Consider the following 22,130-nt stretch of genomic DNA (forward strand, 5'->3'; position numbering starts at 1 on the left):
ACGTGAGGAAAGCTCCGTTAATACTCCTTCACAAGTCCAGTCCTCACGAAGAACAATCAGTAAATTTAGCATCCCGTCCTCATTCAGTCTCAATGACAGCTATAAATACAGTAGCAGCCTGTCCTCAATGACAGCTATAAATACAGTAGCAGCCTGTCCTCATTCAGTCTCAATGACAGCTATAAATACAGTAGCAGCCTGTCCTCAATGACAGCTATAAATACAGCAGCAGCCCCGTCCTCATTCAGTCTCAATGACAGCTATAAATACAGTAGCAGCCCCGTCCTCATTCAGTCTCAATGACAGCTATAAATACAGTAGCAGCCCCGTCCTCATTCAGTCTCAATGACAGCTATAAATACAGTAGCAGCCCCGTCCTCATTCAGTCTCAATGACAGCTATAAATACAGTAGCAGCCTGTCCTCATTCAGTATCAATGACAGCTATAAATACAGCAGCAGCCCCGTCCTCATTCAGTCTCAATGACAGCTATAAATACAGTAGCAGCCCCGTCCTCATTCAGTCTCAATGACAGCTATAAATACAGTAGCAGCCCCGTCCTCATTCAGTCTCAAAGACAGCTATAAATACAGTAGCAGCCCCGTCCTCATTCAGTCTCAAAGACAGCTATAAATACAGTAGCAGCCTGTCCTCAATGACAGCTATAAATACAGTAGCAGCCCCGTCCTCATTCAGTCTCAATGACAGCTATAAATACAGTAGCAGCCCGTCCTCATTCAGTCTCAATGACAGCTATAAATACAGTAGCAGCCCCGTCCTCATTCAGTCTCAATGACAGCTATAAATACAGTAGCAGCCTGTCCTCATTCAGTATCAATGACAGCTATAAATACAGCAGCAGCCCCGTCCTCATTCAGTCTCAATGACAGCTATAAATACAGTAGCAGCCCCGTCCTCATTCAGTCTCAATGACAGCTATAAATACAGTAGCAGCCCCGTCCTCATTCAGTCTCAATGACAGCTATAAATACAGTAGCAGCCTGTCCTCAATGACAGCTATAAATACAGTAGCAGCCCCGTCCTCATTCAGTCTCAATGACAGCTATAAATACAGTAGCAGCCCGTCCTCATTCAGTCTCAATGACAGCTATAAATACAGTAGCAGCCTGTCCTCATTCAGTCTCAATGACAGCTATAAATACAGTAGCAGCCTGTCCTCATTCAGTCTCAATGACAGCTATAAATACAGTAGCAGCCCCGTCCTCATTCAGTCTCAATGACAGCTATAAATACAGTAGCAGCCTGTCCTCATTCAGTCTCAATGACAGCTATAAATACAGTAGCAGCCTGTCCTCATTCAGTCTCAATGACAGCTATAAATACAGTAGCAGCCCCGTCCTCATTCAGTATCAATGACAGCTATAAATACAGTAGCAGCCCCGTCCTCATTCAGTCACAATGACAGCTATAAATACAGTAGCAGCCCGTCCTCATTCAGTCTCAATGACAGCTATAAATACAGTAGCATCCTGTCCTCAATGACAGCTATAAATACAGTAGCAGCCCCGTCCTCATTCAGTCTCAATGACAGCTATAAATACAGTAACAGCCTGTCCTCATTCAGTCTCAATGACAGCTATAAATACAGTAGCAGCCCCGTCCTCATTCAGTCTCAATGACAGCTATAAATACAGTAACAGCCTGTCCTCATTCAGTCTCAATGACAGCTATAAATACAGTAGCAGCCCCGTCCTCATTCAGTCTCAATGACAGCTATAAATACAGTAGCAGCCCCGTCCTCATTCAGTCTCAATGACAGCTATAAATACAGTAGCAGCCCGTCCTCATTCAGTCTCAATGACAGCTATAAATACAGTAGCAGCCCCGTCCTCATTCAGTCTCAATGACAGCTATAAATACAGTAGCAGCCCCGTCCTCATTCAGTCTCAATGACAGCTATAAATACAGTAGCAGCCCGTCCTCATTCAGTCTCAATGACAGCTATAAATACAGTAGCAGCCCGTCCTCAATGACAGCTATAAATACAGTAGCAGCCCGTCCTCATTCAGTCTCAATGACAGCTATAAATACAGTAGCATCCCCGTCCTCATTCAGTCTCAATGACAGCTATAAATACAGTAGCAGCCCCGTCCTCATTCAGTCTCAATGACAGCTATAAATACAGTAGCAGCCCCGTCCTCATTCAGTCTCAATGACAGCTATAAATACAGTAGCAGCCCCGTCCTCATTCAGTCTCAATGACAGCTATAAATACAGTAGCAGCCCCGTCCTCATTCAGTCTCAATGACAGCTATAAATACAGTAGCATCCCCGTCCTCATTCAGTCTCAATGACAGCTATAAATACAGTAGCAGCCTGTCCTCAATGACAGCTATAAATACAGTAGCAGCCTGTCCTCATTCAGTCTCAATGACAGCTATAAATACAGTAGCAGCCTGTCCTCATTCAGTCTCAATGACAGCTATAAATACAGTAGCAGCCCGTCCTCATTCAGTCTCAATGACAGCTATAAATACAGTAGCAGCCCCGTCCTCATTCAGTCTCAATGACAGCTATAAATACAGTAGCAGCCCCGTCCTCATTCAGTCTCAATGACAGCTATAAATACAGTAGCAGCCCCGTCCTCATTCAGTCTCAATGACAGCTATAAATACAGTAGCAGCCCGTCCTCATTCAGTCTCAATGACAGCTATAAATACAGTAGCAGCCCCGTCCTCATTCAGTCTCAATGACAGCTATAAATACAGTAGCAGGCTGTCCTCATTCAGTCTCAATGACAGCTATAAATACAGTAGCAGCCCGTCCTCATTCAGTCTCAATGACAGCTATAAATACAGTAGCAGCCCCGTCCTCATTCAGTCTCAATGACAGCTATAAATACAGTAACAGCCTGTCCTCATTCAGTCTCAATGACAGCTATAAATACAGTAGCAGCCTGTCCTCATTCAGTCTCAATGACAGCTATAAATACAGTAGCAGCCCCGTCCTCATTCAGTCTCAATGACAGCTATAAATACAGTAGCAGCCCGTCCTCATTCAGTCTCAATGACAGCTATAAATACAGTAGCATCCCCGTCCTCATTCAGTCTCAATGACAGCTATAAATACAGTAGCAGCCCCGTCCTCATTCAGTCTCAATGACAGCTATAAATACAGTAGCAGCCCCGTCCTCATTCAGTCTCAATGACAGCTATAAATACAGTAGCAGCCCCGTCCTCATTCAGTCTCAATGACAGCTATAAATACAGTAGCAGCCCCGTCCTCATTCAGTCTCAATGACAGCTATAAATACAGTAGCATCCCCGTCCTCATTCAGTCTCAATGACAGCTATAAATACAGTAGCAGCCTGTCCTCAATGACAGCTATAAATACAGTAGCAGCCTGTCCTCATTCAGTCTCAATGACAGCTATAAATACAGTAGCAGCCTGTCCTCATTCAGTCTCAATGACAGCTATAAATACAGTAGCAGCCCGTCCTCATTCAGTCTCAATGACAGCTATAAATACAGTAGCAGCCCCGTCCTCATTCAGTCTCAATGACAGCTATAAATACAGTAGCAGCCCCGTCCTCATTCAGTCTCAATGACAGCTATAAATACAGTAGCATCCTGTCCTCAATGACAGCTATAAATACAGTAGCAGCCCGTCCTCAATGACAGCTATAAATACAGTAGCATCCTGTCCTCATTCAGTCTCAATGACAGCTATAAATACAGTAGCAGCCCCGTCCTCATTCAGTCTCAATGACAGCTATAAATACAGTAACAGCCTGTCCTCATTCAGTCTCAATGACAGCTATAAATACAGTAGCAGCCCCGTCCTCATTCAGTCTCAATGACAGCTATAAATACAGTAGCAGCCCCGTCCTCATTCAGTCTCAATGACAGCTATAAATACAGTAGCAGCCCGTCCTCATTCAGTCTCAATGACAGCTATAAATACAGTAGCAGCCTGTCCTCATTCAGTCTCAATGACAGCTATAAATACAGTAGCAGCCCCGTCCTCATTCAGTCTCAATGACAGCTATAAATACAGTAGCAGCCCGTCCTCAATGACAGCTATAAATACAGTAGCAGCCCGTCCTCATTCAGTCTCAATGACAGCTATAAATACAGTAGCAGCCTGTCCTCATTCAGTCTCAATGACAGCTATAAATACAGTAGCAGCCTGTCCTCATTCAGTCTCAATGACAGCTATAAATACAGTAGCAGCCCCGTCCTCATTCAGTCTCAATGACAGCTATAAATACAGTAGCAGCCCCGTCCTCATTCAGTCTCAATGACAGCTATAAATACAGTAGCATCCTGTCCTCAATGACAGCTATAAATACAGTAGCAGCCCCGTCCTCATTCAGTCTCAATGACAGCTATAAATACAGTAGCAGCCCCGTCCTCATTCAGTCTCAATGACAGCTATAAATACAGTAGCAGCCTGTCCTCAATGACAGCTATAAATACAGTAGCAGCCCCGTCCTCATTCAGTCTCAATGACAGCTATAAATACAGTAGCAGCCCGTCCTCATTCAGTCTCAATGACAGCTATAAATACAGTAGCAGCCTGTCCTCATTCAGTCTCAATGACAGCTATAAATACAGTAGCAGCCTGTCCTCATTCAGTCTCAATGACAGCTATAAATACAGTAGCAGCCCCGTCCTCATTCAGTCTCAATGACAGCTATAAATACAGTAGCAGCCTGTCCTCATTCAGTCTCAATGACAGCTATAAATACAGTAGCAGCCTGTCCTCATTCAGTCTCAATGACAGCTATAAATACAGTAGCAGCCCCGTCCTCATTCAGTATCAATGACAGCTATAAATACAGTAGCAGCCCCGTCCTCATTCAGTCACAATGACAGCTATAAATACAGTAGCAGCCCGTCCTCATTCAGTCTCAATGACAGCTATAAATACAGTAGCATCCTGTCCTCAATGACAGCTATAAATACAGTAGCAGCCCCGTCCTCATTCAGTCTCAATGACAGCTATAAATACAGTAACAGCCTGTCCTCATTCAGTCTCAATGACAGCTATAAATACAGTAGCAGCCCCGTCCTCATTCAGTCTCAATGACAGCTATAAATACAGTAACAGCCTGTCCTCATTCAGTCTCAATGACAGCTATAAATACAGTAGCAGCCCCGTCCTCATTCAGTCTCAATGACAGCTATAAATACAGTAGCAGCCCCGTCCTCATTCAGTCTCAATGACAGCTATAAATACAGTAGCAGCCCGTCCTCATTCAGTCTCAATGACAGCTATAAATACAGTAGCAGCCCCGTCCTCATTCAGTCTCAATGACAGCTATAAATACAGTAGCAGCCCCGTCCTCATTCAGTCTCAATGACAGCTATAAATACAGTAGCAGCCCGTCCTCATTCAGTCTCAATGACAGCTATAAATACAGTAGCAGCCCGTCCTCAATGACAGCTATAAATACAGTAGCAGCCCGTCCTCATTCAGTCTCAATGACAGCTATAAATACAGTAGCATCCCCGTCCTCATTCAGTCTCAATGACAGCTATAAATACAGTAGCAGCCCCGTCCTCATTCAGTCTCAATGACAGCTATAAATACAGTAGCAGCCCCGTCCTCATTCAGTCTCAATGACAGCTATAAATACAGTAGCAGCCCCGTCCTCATTCAGTCTCAATGACAGCTATAAATACAGTAGCAGCCCCGTCCTCATTCAGTCTCAATGACAGCTATAAATACAGTAGCATCCCCGTCCTCATTCAGTCTCAATGACAGCTATAAATACAGTAGCAGCCTGTCCTCAATGACAGCTATAAATACAGTAGCAGCCTGTCCTCATTCAGTCTCAATGACAGCTATAAATACAGTAGCAGCCTGTCCTCATTCAGTCTCAATGACAGCTATAAATACAGTAGCAGCCCGTCCTCATTCAGTCTCAATGACAGCTATAAATACAGTAGCAGCCCCGTCCTCATTCAGTCTCAATGACAGCTATAAATACAGTAGCAGCCCCGTCCTCATTCAGTCTCAATGACAGCTATAAATACAGTAGCAGCCCCGTCCTCATTCAGTCTCAATGACAGCTATAAATACAGTAGCAGCCCGTCCTCATTCAGTCTCAATGACAGCTATAAATACAGTAGCAGCCCCGTCCTCATTCAGTCTCAATGACAGCTATAAATACAGTAGCAGCCCCGTCCTCATTCAGTCTCAATGACAGCTATAAATACAGTAGCATCCTGTCCTCAATGACAGCTATAAATACAGTAGCAGCCTGTCCTCATTCAGTCTCAATGACAGCTATAAATACAGTAGCAGCCTGTCCTCATTCAGTCTCAATGACAGCTATAAATACAGTAGCAGCCTGTCCTCATTCAGTCTCAATGACAGCTATAAATACAGTAGCAGCCCGTCCTCATTCAGTCTCAATGACAGCTATAAATACAGTAGCAGCCCCGTCCTCATTCAGTCTCAATGACAGCTATAAATACAGTAACAGCCTGTCCTCATTCAGTCTCAATGACAGCTATAAATACAGTAGCAGCCTGTCCTCATTCAGTCTCAATGACAGCTATAAATACAGTAGCAGCCCCGTCCTCATTCAGTCTCAATGACAGCTATAAATACAGTAGCAGCCCGTCCTCATTCAGTCTCAATGACAGCTATAAATACAGTAGCATCCCCGTCCTCATTCAGTCTCAATGACAGCTATAAATACAGTAGCAGCCCCGTCCTCATTCAGTCTCAATGACAGCTATAAATACAGTAGCAGCCCCGTCCTCATTCAGTCTCAATGACAGCTATAAATACAGTAGCAGCCCCGTCCTCATTCAGTCTCAATGACAGCTATAAATACAGTAGCAGCCCCGTCCTCATTCAGTCTCAATGACAGCTATAAATACAGTAGCATCCCCGTCCTCATTCAGTCTCAATGACAGCTATAAATACAGTAGCAGCCTGTCCTCAATGACAGCTATAAATACAGTAGCAGCCTGTCCTCATTCAGTCTCAATGACAGCTATAAATACAGTAGCAGCCTGTCCTCATTCAGTCTCAATGACAGCTATAAATACAGTAGCAGCCCGTCCTCATTCAGTCTCAATGACAGCTATAAATACAGTAGCAGCCCCGTCCTCATTCAGTCTCAATGACAGCTATAAATACAGTAGCAGCCCCGTCCTCATTCAGTCTCAATGACAGCTATAAATACAGTAGCATCCTGTCCTCAATGACAGCTATAAATACAGTAGCAGCCCGTCCTCAATGACAGCTATAAATACAGTAGCATCCTGTCCTCATTCAGTCTCAATGACAGCTATAAATACAGTAGCAGCCCCGTCCTCATTCAGTCTCAATGACAGCTATAAATACAGTAACAGCCTGTCCTCATTCAGTCTCAATGACAGCTATAAATACAGTAGCAGCCCCGTCCTCATTCAGTCTCAATGACAGCTATAAATACAGTAGCAGCCCCGTCCTCATTCAGTCTCAATGACAGCTATAAATACAGTAGCAGCCCGTCCTCATTCAGTCTCAATGACAGCTATAAATACAGTAGCAGCCTGTCCTCATTCAGTCTCAATGACAGCTATAAATACAGTAGCAGCCCCGTCCTCATTCAGTCTCAATGACAGCTATAAATACAGTAGCAGCCCGTCCTCAATGACAGCTATAAATACAGTAGCAGCCCGTCCTCATTCAGTCTCAATGACAGCTATAAATACAGTAGCAGCCTGTCCTCATTCAGTCTCAATGACAGCTATAAATACAGTAGCAGCCTGTCCTCATTCAGTCTCAATGACAGCTATAAATACAGTAGCAGCCCCGTCCTCATTCAGTCTCAATGACAGCTATAAATACAGTAGCAGCCCCGTCCTCATTCAGTCTCAATGACAGCTATAAATACAGTAGCATCCTGTCCTCAATGACAGCTATAAATACAGTAGCAGCCCCGTCCTCATTCAGTCTCAATGACAGCTATAAATACAGTAGCAGCCCCGTCCTCATTCAGTCTCAATGACAGCTATAAATACAGTAGCATCCTGTCCTCATTCAGTCTCAATGACAGCTATAAATACAGAGCAGCCTGTCCTCATTCAGTCTCAATGACAGCTATAAATACAGTAGCAGCCTGTCCTCATTCAGTCTCAATGACAGCTATAAATACAGTAGCAGCCCCGTCCTCATTCAGTATCAATGACAGCTATAAATACAGTAGCAGCCTGTCCTCATTCAGTCTCAATGACAGCTATAAATACAGTAGCAGCCTGTCCTCAATGACAGCTATAATAACAGTAGCAGCCTGTCCTCAATGACAGCTATAAATACAGTAGCAGCCTGTCCTCATTCAGTCTCAATGACAGCTATAAATACAGTAGCAGCCTGTCCTCAATGACAGCTATAAATACAGTAGCAGCCTGTCCTCATTCAGTCTCAATGACAGCTATAAATACAGTAGCAGCCTGTCCTCAATGACAGCTATAAATACAGTAGCAGCCTGTCCTCATTCAGTCTCAATGACAGCTATAAATACAGTAGCAGCCCCGTCCTCATTCAGTCTCAATGACAGCTATAAATACAGTAGCAACCTGTCCTCATTCAGTCTCAATGACAGCTATAAATACAGTAGCAGCCTGTCCTCATTCAGTCTCAATGACAGCTATAAATACAGTAGCAGCCCCGTCCTCATTCAGTCTCAATGACAGCTATAAATACAGTAGCAGCCCGTCCTCATTCAGTCTCAATGACAGCTATAAATACAGTAGCAGCCCCGTCCTCATTCAGTCTCAATGACAGCTATAAATACAGTAGCAGCCCCGTCCTCATTCAGTCTCAATGACAGCTATAAATACAGTAGCAGCCCCGTCCTCAATGACAGCTATAAATACAGTAGCATCCTGTCCTCATTCAGTCTCAATGACAGCTATAAATACAGTAGCAGCCTGTCCTCATTCAGTCTCAATGACAGCTATAAATACAGTAGCAGCCCCGTCCTCATTCAGTCTCAATGACAGCTATAAATACAGTAGCAGCCCTGTCCTCATTCAGTCTCAATGACAGCTATAAATACAGTAGCAGCCTGTCCTCATTCAGTCTCAATGACAGCTATAAATACAGTAGCAGCCCCGTCCTCATTCAGTCTCAATGACAGCTATAAATACAGTAGCAGCCCCGTCCTCATTCAGTCTCAATGACAGCTATAAATACAGTAGCAGCCCCGTCCTCATTCAGTCTCAATGACAGCTATAAATACAGTAGCAGCCCCGTCCTCATTTAGTCTCAATGACAGCTATAAATACAGTAGCATCCTGTCCTCAATGACAGCTATAAATACAGTAGCAGCCCCGTCCTCATTCAGTCTCAATGACAGCTATAAATACAGTAGCAGCCCCGTCCTCAATGACAGCTATAAATACAGTAGCAGCCCCGTCCTCATTCAGTCTCAATGACAGCTATAAATACAGTAGCAGCCCCGTCCTCAATGACAGCTATAAATACAGTAGCAGCCCCGTCCTCAATGACAGCTATAAATACAGTAGCAGCCTGTCCTCATTCAGTCTCAATGACAGCTATAAATACAGTAGCAGCCCCGTCCTCATTCAGTCTCAATGACAGCTATAAATACAGTAGCAGCCTGTCCTCATTCAGTCTCAATGACAGCTATAAATACAGTAGCAGCCCCGTCCTCATTCAGTCTCAATGACAGCTATAAATACAGTAGCAGCCTGTCCTCATTCAGTCTCAATGACAGCTATAAATACAGTAGCAGCCTGTCCTCATTCAGTCTCAATGATAGCTATAAATACAGTAGCAGCCTGTCCTCATTCAGTCTCAATGACAGCTATAAATACAGTAGCAGCCTGTCCTCATTCAGTCTCAATGACAGCTATAAATACAGTAGCGTCCTCATTCAGTCTCAATGACAGCTATAAATACAGTAGCAGCCTGTCCTCATTCAGTCTCAATGACAGCTATAAATACAGTAGCAGCCTGTCCTCATTCAGTCTCAATGACAGCTATAAATACAGTAGCAGCCTGTCCTCATTCAGTCTCAATGACAGCTATAAATACAGTAGCAGCCCCGTCCTCATTCAGTCTCAATGACAGCTATAAATACAGTAGCATCCTGTCCGCATTCAGTCTCAATGACAGCTATAAATACAGTAGCAGCCTGTCCTCATTCAGTCTCAATGACAGCTATAAATACAGTAGCAGCCCCGTCCTCATTCAGTCTCAATGACAGCTATAAATACAGTAGCAGCCCCGTCCTCATTCAGTCTCAATGACAGCTATAAATACAGTAGCGTCCTGTCCTCATTCAGTCTCAATGACAGCTATAAATACAGTAGCAGCCCCGTCCTCATTCAGTCTCAATGACAGCTATAAATACAGTAGCAGCCCCGTCCTCATTCAGTCTCAATGACAGCTATAAATACAGTAGCAGCCTGTCCTCAATGACAGCTATAAATACAGTAGCAGCCTGTCCTCATTCAGTCTCAATGACAGCTATAAATACAGTAGCAGCCTGTCCTCATTCAGTCTCAATGACAGCTATAAATACAGTAGCAGCCCGTCCTCATTCAGTCTCAATGACAGCTATAAATACAGTAGCAGCCCCGTCCTCATTCAGTCTCAATGACAGCTATAAATACAGTAGCAGCCCCGTCCTCATTCAGTCTCAATGACAGCTATAAATACAGTAGCATCCTGTCCTCAATGACAGCTATAAATACAGTAGCATCCTGTCCTCATTCAGTCTCAATGACAGCTATAAATACAGTAGCAGCCCCGTCCTCATTCAGTCTCAATGACAGCTATAAATACAGTAACAGCCTGTCCTCATTCAGTCTCAATGACAGCTATAAATACAGTAGCAGCCCCGTCCTCATTCAGTCTCAATGACAGCTATAAATACAGTAGCAGCCCCGTCCTCATTCAGTCTCAATGACAGCTATAAATACAGTAGCAGCCCGTCCTCATTCAGTCTCAATGACAGCTATAAATACAGTAGCAGCCCCGTCCTCATTCAGTCTCAATGACAGCTATAAATACAGTAGCAATCCCGTCCTCATTCAGTCTCAATGACAGCTATAAATACAGTAGCAGCCCGTCCTCATTCAGTCTCAATGACAGCTATAAATACAGTAGCAGCCCGTCCTCAATGACAGCTATAAATACAGTAGCAGCCCGTCCTCATTCAGTCTCAATGACAGCTATAAATACAGTAGCATCCCCGTCCTCATTCAGTCTCAATGACAGCTATAAATACAGTAGCAGCCCCGTCCTCATTCAGTCTCAATGACAGCTATAAATACAGTAGCAGCCCCGTCCTCATTCAGTCTCAATGACAGCTATAAATACAGTAGCAGCCCCGTCCTCATTCAGTCTCAATGACAGCTATAAATACAGTAGCAGCCCCGTCCTCATTCAGTCTCAATGACAGCTATAAATACAGTAGCATCCCCGTCCTCATTCAGTCTCAATGACAGCTATAAATACAGTAGCAGCCTGTCCTCAATGACAGCTATAAATACAGTAGCAGCCTGTCCTCATTCAGTCTCAATGACAGCTATAAATACAGTAGCAGCCTGTCCTCATTCAGTCTCAATGACAGCTATAAATACAGTAGCAGCCCGTCCTCATTCAGTCTCAATGACAGCTATAAATACAGTAGCAGCCCCGTCCTCATTCAGTCTCAATGACAGCTATAAATACAGTAGCAGCCCCGTCCTCATTCAGTCTCAATGACAGCTGTAAATACAGTAGCAGCCCCGTCCTCATTCAGTCTCAATGACAGCTATAAATACAGTAGCAGCCCGTCCTCATTCAGTCTCAATGACAGCTATAAATACAGTAGCAGCCCCGTCCTCATTCAGTCTCAATGACAGCTATAAATACAGTAGCGTCCTGTCCTCATTCAGTCTCAATGACAGCTATAAATACAGTAGCAGCCCCGTCCTCATTCAGTCTCAATGACAGCTATAAATACAGTAGCAGCCCCGTCCTCATTCAGTCTCAATGACAGCTATAAATACAGTAGCAGCCTGTCCTCAATGACAGCTATAAATACAGTAGCAGCCTGTCCTCATTCAGTCTCAATGACAGCTATAATTACAGTAGCAGCCTGTCCTCATTCAGTCTCAATGACAGCTATAAATACAGTAGCAGCCCGTCCTCATTCAGTCTCAATGACAGCTATAAATACAGTAGCAGCCCCGTCCTCATTCAGTCTCAATGACAGCTATAAATACAGTAGCAGCCCCGTCCTCATTCAGTCTCAATGACAGCTATAAATACAGTAGCATCCTGTCCTCAATGACAGCTATAAATACAGTAGCATCCTGTCCTCATTCAGTCTCAATGACAGCTATAAATACAGTAGCAGCCCCGTCCTCATTCAGTCTCAATGACAGCTATAAATACAGTAACAGCCTGTCCTCATTCAGTCTCAATGACAGCTATAAATACAGTAGCAGCCCCGTCCTCATTCAGTATCAATGACAGCTATAAATACAGCAGCAGCCCCGTCCTCATTCAGTCTCAATGACAGCTATAAATACAGTAGCAGCCCCGTCCTCATTCAGTCTCAATGACAGCTATAAATACAGTAGCAGCCCCGTCCTCATTCAGTCTCAATGACAGCTATAAATACAGTAGCAGCCTGTCCTCAATGACAGCTATAAATACAGTAGCAGCCCCGTCCTCATTCAGTCTCAATGACAGCTATAAATACAGTAGCAGCCCGTCCTCATTCAGTCTCAATGACAGCTATAAATACAGTAGCAGCCTGTCCTCATTCAGTCTCAATGACAGCTATAAATACAGTAGCAGCCTGTCCTCATTCAGTCTCAATGACAGCTATAAATACAGTAGCAGCCTGTCCTCATTCAGTCTCAATGACAGCTATAAATACAGTAGCAGCCCCGTCCTCATTCAGTCTCAATGACAGCTATAAATACAGTAGCAGCCTGTCCTCATTCAGTCTCAATGACAGCTATAAATACAGTAGCAGCCTGTCCTCATTCAGTCTCAATGACAGCTATAAATACAGTAGCAGCCCCGTCCTCATTCAGTATCAATGACAGCTATAAATACAGTAGCAGCCCCGTCCTCATTCAGTCACAATGACAGCTATAAATACAGTAGCAGCCCGTCCTCATTCAGTCTCAATGACAGCTATAAATACAGTAGCATCCTGTCCTCAATGACAGCTATAAATACAGTAGCAGCCCCGTCCTCAATGACAGCTATAAATACAGTAGCAGCCCCGTCCTCAATGACAGCTATAAATACAGTAGCAGCCCCGTCCTCAATGACAGCTATAAATACAGTAGCAGCCCCGTCCTCATTCAGTCTCAATGACAGCTATAAATACAGTAGCAGCCCGTCCTCATTCAGTATCAATGACAGCTATAAATACAGTAGCAGCCCCGTCCTCATTCAGTCTCAATGACAGCTATAAATACAGTAACAGCCTGTCCTCATTCAGTCTCAATGACAGCTATAAATACAGTAGCATCCTGTCCTCAATGACAGCTATAAATACAGTAGCAGCCTGTCCTCATTCAGTCTCAATGACAGCTATAAATACAGTAGCAGCCCCGTCCTCATTCAGTCTCAATGACAGCTATAAATACAGTAGCAGCCCCGTCCTCATTCAGTCTCAATGACAGCTATAAATACAGTAGCATCCTGTCCTCAATGACAGCTATAAATACAGTAGCAGCCTGTCCTCATTCAGTCTCAATGACAGCTATAAATACAGTAGCAGCCTGTCCTCATTCAGTCTCAATGACAGCTATAAATACAGTAGCAGCCTGTCCTCATTCAGTCTCAATGACAGCTATAAATACAGTAGCAGCCCGTCCTCATTCAGTCTCAATGACAGCTATAAATACAGTAGCAGCCCCGTCCTCATTCAGTCTCAATGACAGCTATAAATACAGTAACAGCCTGTCCTCATTCAGTCTCAATGACAGCTATAAATACAGTAGCAGCCTGTCCTCATTCAGTCTCAATGACAGCTATAAATACAGTAGCAGCCCCGTCCTCATTCAGTCTCAATGACAGCTATAAATACAGTAGCAGCCCGTCCTCATTCAGTCTCAATGACAGCTATAAATACAGTAGCATCCCCGTCCTCATTCAGTCTCAATGACAGCTATAAATACAGTAGCAGCCCCGTCCTCATTCAGTCTCAATGACAGCTATTAATACAGTAGCAGCCCCGTCCTCATTCAGTCTCAATGACAGCTATAAATACAGTAGCAGCCCCGTCCTCATTCAGTCTCAATGACAGCTATAAATACAGTAGCAGCCCCGTCCTCATTCAGTCTCAATGACAGCTATAAATACAGTAGCATCCCCGTCCTCATTCAGTCTCAATGACAGCTATAAATACAGTAGCAGCCTGTCCTCAATGACAGCTATAAATACAGTAGCAGCCTGTCCTCATTCAGTCTCAATGACAGCTATAAATACAGTAGCAGCCTGTCCTCATTCAGTCTCAATGACAGCTATAAATACAGTAGCAGCCCGTCCTCATTCAGTCTCAATGACAGCTATAAATACAGTAGCAGCCCCGTCCTCATTCAGTCTCAATGACAGCTATAAATACAGTAGCAGCCCCGTCCTCATTCAGTCTCAATGACAGCTATAAATACAGTAGCATCCTGTCCTCAATGACAGCTATAAATACAGTAGCAGCCCGTCCTCAATGACAGCTATAAATACAGTAGCATCCTGTCCTCATTCAGTCTCAATGACAGCTATAAATACAGTAGCAGCCCCGTCCTCATTCAGTCTCAATGACAGCTATAAATACAGTAACAGCCTGTCCTCATTCAGTCTCAATGACAGCTATAAATACAGTAGCAGCCCCGTCCTCATTCAGTCTCAATGACAGCTATAAATACAGTAGCAGCCCCGTCCTCATTCAGTCTCAATGACAGCTATAAATACAGTAGCAGCCCGTCCTCATTCAGTCTCAATGACAGCTATAAATACAGTAGCAGCCTGTCCTCATTCAGTCTCAATGACAGCTATAAATACAGTAGCAGCCCCGTCCTCATTCAGTCTCAATGACAGCTATAAATACAGTAGCAGCCCGTCCTCAATGACAGCTATAAATACAGTAGCAGCCCGTCCTCATTCAGTCTCAATGACAGCTATAAATACAGTAGCAGCCTGTCCTCATTCAGTCTCAATGACAGCTATAAATACAGTAGCAGCCTGTCCTCATTCAGTCTCAATGACAGCTATAAATACAGTAGCAGCCCCGTCCTCATTCAGTCTCAATGACAGCTATAAATACAGTAGCAGCCCCGTCCTCATTCAGTCTCAATGACAGCTATAAATACAGTAGCATCCTGTCCTCAATGACAGCTATAAATACAGTAGCAGCCCCGTCCTCATTCAGTCTCAATGACAGCTATAAATACAGTAGCAGCCCCGTCCTCATTCAGTCTCAATGACAGCTATAAATACAGTAGCATCCTGTCCTCATTCAGTCTCAATGACAGCTATAAATACAGAGCAGCCTGTCCTCATTCAGTCTCAATGACAGCTATAAATACAGTAGCAGCCTGTCCTCATTCAGTCTCAATGACAGCTATAAATACAGTAGCAGCCCCGTCCTCATTCAGTATCAATGACAGCTATAAATACAGTAGCAGCCTGTCCTCATTCAGTCTCAATGACAGCTATAAATACAGTAGCAGCCTGTCCTCAATGACAGCTATAAATACAGTAGCAGCCTGTCCTCAATGACAGCTATAAATACAGTAGCAGCCTGTCCTCATTCAGTCTCAATGACAGCTATAAATACAGTAGCAGCCTGTCCTCATTCAGTCTCAATGACAGCTATAAATACAGTAGCAGCCTGTCCTCAATGACAGCTATAAATACAGTAGCAGCCTGTCCTCATTCAGTCTCAATGACAGCTATAAATACAGTAGCAGCCCCGTCCTCATTCAGTCTCAATGACAGCTATAAATACAGTAGCAGCCTGTCCTCATTCAGTCTCAATGACAGCTATAAATACAGTAGCAGCCCCGTCCTCATTCAGTCTCAATGACAGCTATAAATACAGTAGCAGCCTGTCCTCATTCAGTCTCAATGACAGCTATAAATACAGTAGCAGCCTGTCCTCAATGACAGCTATAAATACAGTAGCAGCCTGTCCTCAATGACAGCTATAAATACAGTAGCAGCCTGTCCTCATTCAGTCTCAATGACAGCTATAAATACAGAGCAGCCTGTCCTCATTCAGTCTCAATGACAGCTATAAATACAGTAGCAGCCCCGTCCTCATTCAGTCTCAATGACAGCTATAAATACAGTAGCATCCTGTCCTCAATGACAGCTATAAATACAGTAGCAGCCCCGTCCTCATTCAGTCTCAATGACAGCTATAAATACAGTAGCAGCCCCATCCTCAATGACAGCTATAAATACAGTAGCAGCCCCGTCCTCATTCAGTCTCAATGACAGCTATAAATACAGTAGCAGCCCCGTCCTCAATGACAGCTATAAATACAGTAGCAGCCCCGTCCTCAATGACAGCTATAAATACAGTAGCAGCCCCGTCCTCAATGACAGCTATAAATACAGTAGCAGCCTGTCCTCATTCAGTCTCAATGACAGCTATAAATACAGTAGCAGCCCCGTCCTCATTCAGTCTCAATGACAGCTATAAATACAGTAGCAGCCCCGTCCTCATTCAGTCTCAATGACAGCTATAAATACAGTAGCAGCCTGTCCTCATTCAGTCTCAATGACAGCTATAAATACAGTAGCAGCCTGTCCTCATTCAGTCTCAATGACAGCTATAAATACAGTAGCAGCCCCGTCCTCATTCAGTCTCAATGACAGCTATAAATACAGTAGCAGCCTGTCCTCATTCAGTCTCAATGACAGCTATAAATACAGTAGCAGCCTGTCCTCATTCAGTCTCAATGATAGCTATAAATACAGTAGCAGCCTGTCCTCATTCAGTCTCAATGACAGCTATAAATACAGTAGCAGCCTGTCCTCATTCAGTCTCAATGACAGCTATAAATACAGTAGCAGCCTGTCCTCATTCAGTATCAATGACAGCTATAAATACAGTAGCAGCCTGTCCTCATTCAGTCTCAATGACAGCTATAAATACAGTAGCAGCCCCGTCCTCATTCAGTCTCAATGACAGCTATAAATACAGTAGCAGCCTGTCCTCATTCAGTCTCAATGACAGCTATAAATACAGTAGCAGCCCCGTCCTCATTCAGTCTCAATGACAGCTATAAATACAGTAGCAGCCTGTCCTCATTCAGTCTCAATGACAGCTATAAATACAGTAGCAGCCTGTCCTCATTCAGTCTCAATGACAGCTATAAATACAGTAGCAGCCTGTCCTCATTCAGTCTCAATGACAGCTATAAATACAGTAGCAGCCCGTCCTCATTCAGTCTCAATGACAGCTATAAATACAGTAGCAGCCTGTCCTCATTCAGTCTCAATGACAGCTATAAATACAGTAGCAGCCCCGTCCTCATTCAGTCTCAATGACAGCTATAAATACAGTAGCAGCCCGTCCTCATTCAGTCTCAATGACAGCTATAAATACAGTAGCAGCCTGTCCTCATTCAGTCTCAATGACAGCTATAAATACAGTAGCAGCCCGTCCTCATTCAGTATCAATGACAGCTATAAATACAGTAGCAGCCCGTCCTCATTCAGTATCAATGACAGCTATAAATACAGTAGCAGCCCCGTCCTCATTCAGTCTCAATGACAGCTATAAATACAGTAGCAGCCCGTCCTCATTCAGTATCAATGACAGCTATAAATACAGTAGCAGCCCGTCCTCATTCAGTATCAATGACAGCTATAAATACAGTAGCAGCCCGTCCTCATTCAGTATCAATGACAGCTATAAATACAGTAGCAGCCCCGTCCTCAATGACAGCTATAAATACAGTAGCAGCCCGTCCTCATTCAGTATCAATGACAGCTATAAATACAGGGGGTATTGTGTGTAGACCAGTGATACAACATTTAAACTTTAATACGTTTTATAATTTTATATTATATATTTATATATATACACTGCTCAAAAAAATAAAGGGAACACTTAAACAACACAATGTAACTCCAAGTCAATCACACTTCTGTGAAATCAAACTGTCCACTTAGGAAGCAACACTGATTGACAATAAATTTCACATGCTGTTGTGGCAACAGTTTGGGGAAGGCCATTTCCTGTTTCAGCATGACCATGCCCCCCGTGCACAAAGTGAGGTCCATACAGAAATATTTTGTTAATTGGCGTGGAAGAACTTGACTGGCCTGCACAGAGCCCTGACCTCAACCCCATCGAACACCTTTGGGATGAAAAAAAGTGACCAAAACATCAGCCAGGAAGCATAGGAACTGAGAAGTGGTCTGTGGTCACCACCTGCAGAACCATTCCTTTATTGGGGGTGTCTTGCTAATTGCCTATAATTTCCACCTTTTGTCTATTCCATTTGAACAACAGCATGTGAAATTTATTGTCAATCAGTGTTGCTTCCTAAGTGGACAGTTTGATTTCACAGAAGTGTGATTGACTTGGAGTTACATTGTGTTGTTTAAGTGTTCCCTTTATTTTTTTGAGCAGTGTATATTATATTTTTATATAATAGATGTTAAGGTTGTTACAGGGTAGATACAAAACAACAGTCGTTTCCACTTACTCTCCTGTCCGGGACTCCAGTTTGCCAGGGGGCGTCGTTAAACGTTTCCTCTTCCTGGGTCGGCCCCGCCCACGTCTGGTTAGACTCCGCCTCTCCTCCACCTGCTGCTGAACCTCTCTGAACAGAAAGAGAACAGTGATTGGAGAGGACGGACGTGTCTGTCTGTCTGTCTGTGTGTTACTCACTGGGGGTCAGAGAGTCTCTGCAGCTTGTCTAGTTGTGTAGTGTCTGTCTGTCTGTCTGTCTGTTACTCACTGGGGGTCAGAGAGTCTCTGCAGCTTGTCTAGTTGTGTAGTGTCTGTCTGTCTGTCTGTCTGTCTGTGTGTTACTCACTGGGGGTCAGAGAGTCTCTGCAGCTTGTCTAGTTGTGTAGTGTCTGTGTCTGTGTCTGTGTGTTACTCACTGGGGGTCAGAGAGTCTCTGCAGCTTGTCTAGTTGTGTAGTGTCTGTCTGTCTGTCTGTCTGTCTGTGTGTTACTCACTGGGGGTCAGAGAGTCTCTGCAGCTTGTCTAGTTGTGTAGTGTCTGTCTGTCTGTCTGTCTGTCTGTGTGTTACTCACTGGGGGTCAGAGAGTCTCTACAGCTTGTCTAGTTGTGTAGTGTCTGTCTGTCTGTCTGTGTGTTACTCACTGGGGGTCAGAGAGTCTCTGCAGCTTGTCTAGTTGTGTAGTGTCTGTCTGTCTGTCTGTCTGTCTGTCTGTCTGTCTGTGTGTTACTCACTGGGGGTCAGAGGTCAGCTTGTCTAGTTGTGTAGTGTCTGTCTGTCTGTCTGTCTGTGTGTTACTCACTGGGGGTCAGAGAGTCTCTGCAGCTTGTCTAGTTGTGTAGTGTCTGTCTGTCTGTCTGTGTGTTACTCACTGGGGGTCAGAGAGTCTCTGCAGCTTGTCTAGTTGTGTAGTGTCTGTCTGTCTGTCTGTCTGTGTGTTACTCACTGGGGGTCAGAGAGTCTCTGCAGCTTGTCTAGTTGTGTAGTGTCTGTCTGTCTGTCTGTCTGTCTGTCTGTCTGTCTGTCTGTCTGTCTGTCTGTCTGTCTGTCTGTGTGTTACTCACTGGGGGTCAGAGAGTCTCTGCAGCTTGTCTAGTTGTGTAGTGTCTGTCTGTCTGTCTGTGTGTTACTCACTGGGGGTCAGAGAGTCTCTACAGCTTGTCTAGTTGTGTAGTGTCTGTCTGTCTGTCTGTCTGTTACTCACTGGGGGTCAGAGAGTCTCTACAGCTTGTCTAGTTGTGTAGTGTCTGTCTGTCTGTGTGTTACTCACTGGGGGTCAGAGAGTCTCTACAGCTTGTCTAGTTGTGTAGTGTCTGTCTGTCTGTCTGTCTGTCTGTGTGTTACTCACTGGGGGTCAGAGAGTCTCTGCAGCTTGTCTAGTTGTGTAGTGTCTGTCTGTCTGTCTGTCTGTCTGTGTTACTCACTGGGGGTCAGAGAGTCTCTGCAGCTTGTCTAGTTGTGTAGTGTCTGTCTGTCTGTCTGTCTGTCTGTGTGTCTGTGTGTCTGTCTGTCTGTGTGTTACTCACTGGGGGTCAGAGAGTCTCTGCAGCTTGTCTAGTTGTGTAGTGTCTGTCTGTCTGTCTGTGTGTTACTCACTGGGGGTCAGAGAGTCTCTGCAGCTTGTCTAGTTGTGTAGTGTCTGTCTGTCTGTCTGTCTGTCTGTGTGTCTGTGTGTCTGTCTGTCTGTCTGTCTGTTACTCACTGGGGGTCAGAGAGTCTCTGCAGCTTGTCTAGTTGTGTAGTGTCTGTCTGTCTGTCTGTCTGTGTGTTACTCACTGGGGGTCAGAGAGTCTCTGCAGCTTGTCTAGTTGTGTAGTGTCTGTCTGTCTGTCTGTCTGTCTGTCTGTCTGTCTGTCTGTCTGTCTGTCTGTCTGTCTGTCTGTCTGTCTGTCTGTCTGTCTGTCTGTCTGTGTGTTACTCACTGGGGGTCAGAGGTCAGCTTGTCTAGTTGTCTCTGTTTCTCCTTGTATTGCCTCTGTAGCTCCGCTAACCTCATCCGATGTTGCATCTCCCCTCGATCACACACCTTACTGAAGAGCTGCTGGACACACACACACACACACACACACACACACACACACACACACACACACACACACACACACACACACACACACACACACAGGGTTAGTGATACTCCACACACACCTTACTGAAGAGCTGCTGGACACACACACACACACACACACACACACACACACACACACACACACACACACACACACACACACACACACAGGGTTAGTGATACTCCACACACACCTGAACAGCTTCTAACCTCCAAGCCATAAAACTGCTGAACAATGAATCAAATGGCCACCCGGACTATTTACATTGACCCCCCCCCCCCGTCCTCCATTTTGTTTCTACACTGCTGCTTCTCTCTGTTTATTATCTATGTATAGTCACTGTAATAACTCTACATGTACACATTACTTCAACTAGCCTGAACCACCGCACACTGACCGGTACCACCTATATATAGTCTCCATACTGACCGGTACCAGTACCACCTGTATATAGCCTCCACACGTACCGGTAAGACCTGTATATAGCCTCCACACGTACCGATAAGACCTGTATATAGCCTCCACACGTACCGGTACATCCTATATATAGCCTCCACATTGACTGACTGTGGGTCTGTCCTCATCCTCCAGGTCTACAGTATGTTACCTCCTGTGGGTCTGTCCTCATCCTCCAGGTCTACAGTATGTTACCTCCTGTGGGTCTGTCCTCATCCTATAGGTCTACAGTGTGTTACCTCCTGTGGGTCTGTCCTCATCCTCCAGGTCTACAGTATGTTACCTCCTGTGGGTCTGTCCTCATCCTATAGGTCTACAGTGTGTTACCTCCTGTGGGTCTGTCCTCATCCTATAGGTCTACAGTATGTTACCTCCTGTGGGTCTGTCCTCATCCTATAGGTCTACAGTATGTTACCTCCTGTGGGTCTGTCCTCATCCTCCAGGTCTACAGTATGTTACCTCCTGTGGGTCTGTCCTCATCCTATAGGTCTACAGTGTGTTACCTCCTGTGGGTCTGTCCTCATCCTATAGGTCTACAGTATGTTACCTCCTGTGGGTCTGTCCTCATCCTATAGGTCTACAGTGTGTTACCTCCTGTGGGTCTGTCCTCATCCTATAGGTCTACAGTGTGTTACCTCCTGTGGGTCTGTCCTCATCCTATAGGTCTACAGTGTGTTACCTCCTGTGGGTCTGTCCTCATCCTCCAGGTCTACAGTGTGTTACCTCCTGTGGGTCTGTCCTCATCCTATAGGTCTACAGTGTGTTACCTCCTGTGGGTCTGTCCTCATCCTATAGGTCTACAGTATGTTACCTCCTGTGGGTCTGTCCTCATCCTATAGGTCTACAGTGTGTTACCTCCTGTGGGTCTGTCCTCATCCTATAGGTCTACAGTGTGTTACCTCCTGTGGGTCTGTCCTCATCCTATAGGTCTACAGTATGTTACCTCCTGTG

The 22,130-nt window shown here is 44.6% G+C and overlaps 1 protein-coding gene across 1 annotated transcript in view; it reads right to left on the minus strand.

The window, feature by feature from the left end:
- The window catches only part of LOC129833734 (trinucleotide repeat-containing gene 18 protein-like), a 299,469-nt gene that overhangs the window by 68,715 nt on the left and 208,624 nt on the right, over window positions 1-22,130 (minus strand). Inside the window, 2 exon segments of the mRNA XM_055898516.1 lie at window positions 18,670-18,786; window positions 20,577-20,695. Coding sequence (XP_055754491.1) covers window positions 18,670-18,786; window positions 20,577-20,695 — 236 coding nt within the window.

Source organism: Salvelinus fontinalis, chromosome 34 (assembly GCF_029448725.1).
Source record: "Salvelinus fontinalis isolate EN_2023a chromosome 34, ASM2944872v1, whole genome shotgun sequence".
In the NCBI taxonomy this organism is placed as follows: domain Eukaryota; kingdom Metazoa; phylum Chordata; class Actinopteri; order Salmoniformes; family Salmonidae; genus Salvelinus; species Salvelinus fontinalis.